This window comes from Cornus florida, unplaced genomic scaffold, assembly GCF_030987335.1.
Source record: "Cornus florida cultivar Cherokee Brave unplaced genomic scaffold, ASM3098733v1 CherokeeBrave_3.0.0_Hap2_Chr09, whole genome shotgun sequence".
NCBI classification, from domain to species: domain Eukaryota; kingdom Viridiplantae; phylum Streptophyta; class Magnoliopsida; order Cornales; family Cornaceae; genus Cornus; species Cornus florida.
In genome coordinates, this window is record NW_026775579.1 from 93,040,959 (window position 1) to 93,047,708 (window position 6,750).

The 6,750-nt window shown below is 35.4% G+C and overlaps 1 protein-coding gene across 3 annotated transcripts; it reads left to right on the forward strand.

Annotated features, from left to right (window-relative positions):
• Positions 1-595: 595 nt before the first annotated feature.
• LOC132275253 (uncharacterized) lies at positions 596-6,288 on the forward strand. 3 transcript variants are annotated; one of them, XM_059776709.1, is made up of 7 exons: positions 596-1,079; positions 1,360-1,509; positions 1,798-1,855; positions 2,466-2,716; positions 3,545-4,197; positions 4,643-4,729; positions 5,890-6,288. In XM_059776709.1, the coding sequence occupies exons 1-5, from the start codon at positions 706-708 to the stop codon at positions 3,606-3,608; spliced, it is 897 nt and encodes a 298-aa protein (XP_059632692.1). In that variant the 5' UTR covers positions 596-705; the 3' UTR covers positions 3,609-4,197; positions 4,643-4,729; positions 5,890-6,288. The 3 variants fall into 3 exon arrangements, with proteins under 3 accessions (XP_059632692.1, XP_059632691.1, XP_059632693.1); XM_059776708.1 differs by having other exon boundaries at positions 3,545-4,729; XM_059776710.1 differs by having other exon boundaries at positions 601-1,079; positions 1,372-1,509; positions 3,545-4,729.
• The last annotated feature ends 462 nt before the right edge of the window (positions 6,289-6,750 follow it).

The window sequence follows — 6,750 nt, forward strand, 5'->3', positions numbered from 1 at the left end:
GATAAACATTGATTATTAGCACCATTTATATGTAATAATCCCTTCATATTAAGTATTAATTCAATGTGTGCGCAATGAGAAGATTATTTTATTAGCCTGTTTGATATGCACTTTGTTTTTGGTGTTTTGTTTTTTGCTAAAACAGAAATAATATTTTTGATGTAAGAGTGTTTTAGAAAAAAATTGAAAACACTTTTGGGGATAATGTTTTGCTGTGAAAATGTCAGAAACAGAAACATGTAAAATATGGTTTTTGGCCATGAATAATTATCAAAAAAAAAAAAAAAACTTCATGGTGATTTGATTTTGGATAATTATTCATGAAGTATTTTACTACTATGTAAAATAAAAATAAGACTGCATCAAATATATTTTTATTACTAAAATTGACACGACACTGTAGCAATTTAAAAACAAAAACACCAAAAATAAGACGCATGTCAAATGGGGCTTACCACTTCGCCCCCATTTACTATTTCCCTTTCCATGATAAACATGATTTTTTTTTCCCACTCCACAATAGTATGATACATCTATATATACGTTTTTTAAAGCCCACTTAGATATCGGGTGGGTGGGTAGGTTTTGGTCTCGGATATGGTTAATTTTGCAGGGCCGGCCTTTTTTGTGTTCGATGTTCCGTAGGAATAACAACAGCCTCGGCGATCCTAAACAGTTCCTTCTACTCTTTCTCTAGAAAGCTGGATGGAGTCATCGTCTTCACGAAGATCACTACAAAACACACACACATATAAACAATCACAAAAATTTGTATCGAAGCGAATCGCGCAAGCAATTCGGGGGAAATCCTGCCCGATATGCTTGAGACACATCGACGATCGCAAAGCCTCAGTGATCACAGTGTGTATGCACGCATTTTGTATTGATTGCATTCGCAAGTGGAGCGATTTGAAGAGAAAGTGCCCCTTATGCAACGCAGAGTTCGATTCATGGTTCTTCAAAATCAACCTTTCATCTCGAACATTCCAGAAAGAGCAATTACCTGCTCTCAACGAGGGTAAAAATGTCAATTTGCGATATGAACGGAACAGACGGAGAGAACCCCTTGCAGAGCAACGGTGAGATTTTCGGGTTTATCTATCTAATAATTTTTGTTTGATTTGTTTGGTTAGTGAGAAAATGAAGGAAAGGAAAATAAAATAAATGGTGAGTCTTCGGATGTATTGGAGAAAAGCGAAAAAAGCTACCGATGTTGCGTTTCAGAGGACTGAATCGGTCCTCCAATTCCAATTTTAAGGCGCTGATTCAGTTCTCCCAACCATAGCTTTAGTAGAATTTAATTTCTTTACAGGATTGGTGCTACTGTGAGGAGTTGTGAATCCAATTTTGAATTTTCAGTACGTTTTTTAGGTTAATTCGAAGATCAAGGGAAGAATTTAGTACTGGTAGCTGGCGGACAAGGCCTTGTCCGAGGCGGCGATCATTTGGACGGTCAGGATCTGTGCCTCCTGATGTTGGTGCAGAAAGAGTTCTTCAGTGGCGCGCCAGGTATGTATTCTTATTCATCTCACTGTAATACATAAATTTTTGTATCTATTTTTTTGATAATGCGCTTGAATCATGCAATAATATGTGAAATCGTACAATTTTTTTTTTTTTTGGAGCTTCTAAAGTATGTAATTAAACAAAAATCTAAGGACCATACTGGTTCACAAATACATGTTTGTAACTAAATAATCTATGTCAAGCTCAATGACTGTATTGGTAGCTTTCGTTTGCAGTGGCTTATATCATTATATGTTATCACTAATTGTATGTATTATTCGGCTCCTGCAGCATATATGAGCGGCATTTGCAGGCTGTTCCTTTTTCTTCCAGCTATCGGCTTGGTCAGGTACGCCAATTCGCCAATGTCAGTGCATTTCACTGGTGATACATTTGATTACTCAGGAATTGGCAATGAAAGAAAATAAATTATGTGAGCTTGGTTTTTTGCATTCTTATAAGAGAGTAAAGAGAGAAATTTGTTGACACCAACCAGAGGTAAATCCTCTACCCCACAACTGAGTAATACAAATATTTGGTTTAGTAAGTTGAGGTGATAATCCTAGGACTCTGAAACATAGCAAGTTTGATTTTTAACAGACAATGATATTTCTTTCTGAGTTTTTTGGTCAGAGAGATGAGTCCACAAGAAATCTTTCTTTCATTTTTATTTTTACCAACAATACTGTTCTTGCAGTATAACCAGATTATCATTGCCTCAATTTTATTATGTGCTCCAGAGCATTGGAGCTGTTCCCTTAGAATATCTTTTTTAACAATCGGTTTCCTTGTGTGACTAAATCTTACACTTGTGTTTATGAAAATACACTGTTATATTTAGATATTTAAAAACCAACTTGAGGTTGTAGGAACAAAGCTTTTAAATTAAAGTGTATCTTATATTCCAAAGAAAAAATTGAGTTTCAGAGCTGACTTTTTCCCCCTTTTTTAATTCTCAGAATATAGCTGGAAATAATGGCGTCAAAGAAAGAATATTTGAAAGAATAGAACCATGGATACGAAGGGAGCTGCAGGCCCTCCTTAGGGACACAGATTCATCTGTTATTGTTCATGTGGCAGCCTCTCTTTTTATCTCAAGCCTGGAAAAACGTCAATGCCTTCCAGAGGAATCTGGAGTTGATGATAACTTTCTTTCACCTTTGCAACCTTTTTTGCATGAACGGACCAATATGTTTTGGCATGAACTTAGGTAAGTTGTTTGCAAACAGCTAAAGTTCTAAAAGTTTTCATTTTTGATAATAACATTGATAAAAATTTCACCATTGTTATCTATTATCTAAGCAATTACTTAAATTTCATGATCACCTCATGCTCTCGTTAATATAGAGATCGGATTAATGTGCATTTTATTTATTGGCAACCAATTGTTTCTTGCCCAAATAAGAAATTTGCCAACATATATACTTCGTGATTATGTTAGAGGGCGAGCCTTGGCGCAACGGTAAGGTTGCTCTGTTGTGACCTGGAGGTCATGGGTTTGAAACAAGGAAACAGCCTCTCCGCATGTGGAGAGGTAAGACTGTGTACATCTACCTTTCCCTGACCTCACAATGGTGGGAACCTTGTGCACTGGGTTTGCCCTTTTATATTTCATGATTGTGTCAGTACTTCATTGCCCATTACTGTCAATAAGGATTTCTTGTCTCCACCTCCCTCTTCCCCCTCCCCTTTCCCTTTTTTAATGGGGGGAAGCAGCCTGGCGCTTAACACTCTTAGCATCACTTGCACTCACATGGTAGGACAAAAGGGATGATGATGATGTAGCACTAGTCACACTGATGTTTTTTTTTTAGTGAATGTTTTTATTTTTTCTTTCATAATTATCAGTGAAAATTCAATGTTCCTTTATTATTATTATTATTATTATTATTGTTTATCCCCATACTATGGGTTAATGCTGTGATAGCTATGTATTGGTATATAATTTAGTCCCGAGAGTTGAGACAGAACTAGGTCTTGTTATTTTGCTTGTAGCAGTGACTGTAATCTAATGAACAAAAACAATGCATTTTTTCAGATGTTTTGCAGAAAGCCCATTTACCATGGAAACATATGACACGGTGGTTGAATATAGAGTTTGAGATTTAGCTCAGAAGCAACTGACATCTGTTGATTCATTGCAATGGGAGATGCTACATTAGCATAGTAGGCTAGTTAAGGGCTAATTTGCCTTAGAATTTGCAAATGAGGGGAGTTTGTCTGTATTCTTAAAGCTTGATTTGACTATGTTATCTAGCTTGGCTTAACCATGGGCAAGGAGCCAAATTTCATGATGCCTTATTATCTATCAGAGATCAAATTTCTATGCCAGCAACTGAGACAGCGCCCAAGATCATGGTTCAAACTGAAATTTGATGGATACTGGGAAAGAGAAAGAAAGGAGAAGATGGCAGTTTTCTTACTCAAGATAACAGGAGATGATCCTCGTTTATCAGGGTCTATTTCAGCATTGTGCAGTGTCAGAATGGGAGGAATTGGCAGCTGACTGGGGACTACATTGGTCCATCCAAAAGAGTTACATGATCAGAAATCGGAGATCCTATATTTAGTGTTTGGAAGCAAATCTCAAAAGAGTGACTTCTAAAGTCTTGTGGTCTCTAAATTGATTTCAGATGCTTTACCTCAGATCCTTTTGAAGACGAAACTGATAAAATTGTGGAATAAATTCTAGTGAGTATACTTTGTATGGATGTCCTAGTGGAAGCAAGTCATGGAAGAATGATTTAAAATGGCGATTTGATTGTTCCATTAAGATTTTCATCAAATGATATAGGGCCTATGTGGAGCGGCTTTTCAAACATTGCTTTTGGCTTTTAGAAATCAAAAGTCATTTGTGCAGGTGTTTGGATTGCTCAGTTGAAGAGCTTTTGTCCTTTTAAAGCTCTTCTAGCCCAAAGCTGGTACGGACCAGCTTTCAGAAAACGCTCTTCCCGTCAAAACACAGGAAGCTGTTTTTGTATTTAGTGAAAGTCTTATAATCCCAACCATGACCTTATTCATAGATTAAACAAACGTTTTTTCCAAGCATGTCCCAACCAAAACCCCTAGGCCCCCTACCATTTCACGATCTTCAGTTGCTAACGTTTTTTTTCCGGCGATTTATCTCAATTTTCAGCTCCCAAAGATTTCTCTGACGAAGGCAATGATGCTCAAATCCTACAACATAGAGCCACCGGACACCTCCAGGAATAAACGATTCAAGGTACTCTAGTTGTTTGCTTGGGTATTGTCCTTTCTTTGGTTTTGGGTAAGAAACAAATGAAACATGTTAATCCAATTTTCTCATGCTATCCATTTTTCTTTGGTTGCGACTTGTGAGGTATACGATTTCTCTCAATTCTAAATTGTTTTTGATTTTGAATACCGATTTTAATCGATAATACGATTTCATAATACAGGTAAGTGACGATTTTCCTATTTCTCTTACTTATACGATAGGGTTTTTATCTGATTCAATCATGTTTAAATAGATTTAGCTAGAACAATAAGAATGTTTACCATGTGTAGAGAGTGGGAAATGTTGCTTATTAGGTGGTTTTAGTTATGCATATCGTTTGTTTGATATATTTTCTCTTTGCACATCTAATTTATGTACATCGATTTTGAATAATCTATAGTTCTTGATTTCATGTACTGTGTAATTCAAGCTTATCACATTTGTAATGGCGTAGTCATAATTTCTACTCTACAAAATGCATAGTTATAGAGTTATTACTTGTCATATATAATACTGATACATTCTATTTACTGAAATACAACAAATATTGTTGTTTCTACAACATATTCAATATTGCACGGAAAAAAAGAAGAAAGCTAAGGCATGATATTTAAACGATCTCAGTGCTAGAAATCAGGATTTGACTTTGTCAAACAATATTCTTATCCCAAATACTTGACACTACTTAATATATTCTTTTCTGTTTTTTTTTTTATTATTATTTTTTTTTGGTAAGAAAAAATCGTAATATTACATTATACTACATGATTTAGTGTTTAATGAGTCCAACCAAAAATACATAAACAATGCTCACAAAATATACAACCACAAAAAGTAGGAGATTGAACAATGGAAGCTGATATTTGAAGTGCATACCCCTTTCCAATGTCAGGGCCAATTTTTCTAGGATTTGTTGCTTGCAACTCGACTTTAATGCTGTCTCCATCCCTCTTGAATTTATCCTTAAATACATAAAACTTTTCTAGCATCTCATACCAATTAACCAGAGAAAATTAGATGTCTCATTTGTGTTTACGCAGTATGACAGGTGTTGATTCTATGGAGCAATTTTTTGTCTATTATTTTTTTAATGTGAGTTTGCTAAAAAGTCGTGGTTGGACTTTGCTGATCTTTTTAAATGGCAGCTTGAAATTACAAATTCCTTTGAGGAATTGGTGGACTGGTTTAGTTCGAAGTTCCATCAGAAAACTAAGAAGAACATAATTTGCCAGCAAGTCTTTGGATGAGCATATATGTCCCTTCAAGATCTGCAAGAAAAGTCGGACATGGGAGAAGTACTACAGGAGCTGAAATCCACTTGTGAAAGAAGAAGAAAAATCTGACAACTATAAAGATTTGTCTTGGCTGGACCTGATGAATTTGAGTGATGATGAAATCCCATTTGTGTATTTTGATTAAACTGTAAATCAGGGAGTCCTTGATCTCCATTCGCATGTGTATGACCTTGGCTGAGAAACATCTGACATGATGAGATTGTATTCAATTTTGCTGATATATAAATTGTATACTTTTTGGAGAAACCATATTATTGCATTCAATTTTGTTGATATATAAATTGTAAACATTTTGGAGAAAGCAGATTATTGAAACCAAAGGAGCAACTAGTCCCATTGATTGATCCATGGTGGTAGAAACTCTTTTAGGAAAGGACAATGGTGGTTTGCAAGTATTGTGAAGCAGAATCTTGGCAGGCCATTTTTGTAGTGCTTTGAAAAGCATCAGAAAAAATAGAAAATTGGGCTTCAAATAATAAGAGAAATATTCAAACACACTTCATGGCAATGGTTTTTAAAAATGCACATAATCTCACTTTAAAATCTTCAAAGTCATGAATCCTAGCAGTCATGTTTATCAGATTAGTTCATAAATCTTAGGTTATTAGAAGTGGATCCTAAAAGTTGATTCTGCCTAAGTCCATCGTAATTTAAAAATATGTCCTAAATCAAAGAGTGACGGTGTGTCACTTAACTTAAGCCACAAAAGAC

What these genes read in the sequence shown, in the direction of transcription:
- LOC132275253 (XM_059776708.1), top strand. Translation starts at nt 706, where the DNA reads ATGGAGTCATCGTCTTCACGAAGATCACTACAAAACACACACACATAT. An exon ending in GAACCCCTTGCAGAGCAACG is followed by an intron (nt 1,080 to 1,359) that starts GTGAGATTTTCG and finishes TTGAATTTTCAG; the next exon opens with TACGTTTTTTAGGTTAATTC. An exon ending in CCAGCTATCGGCTTGGTCAG is followed by an intron (nt 1,856 to 2,465) that starts GTACGCCAATTC and finishes TTTAATTCTCAG; the next exon opens with AATATAGCTGGAAATAATGG.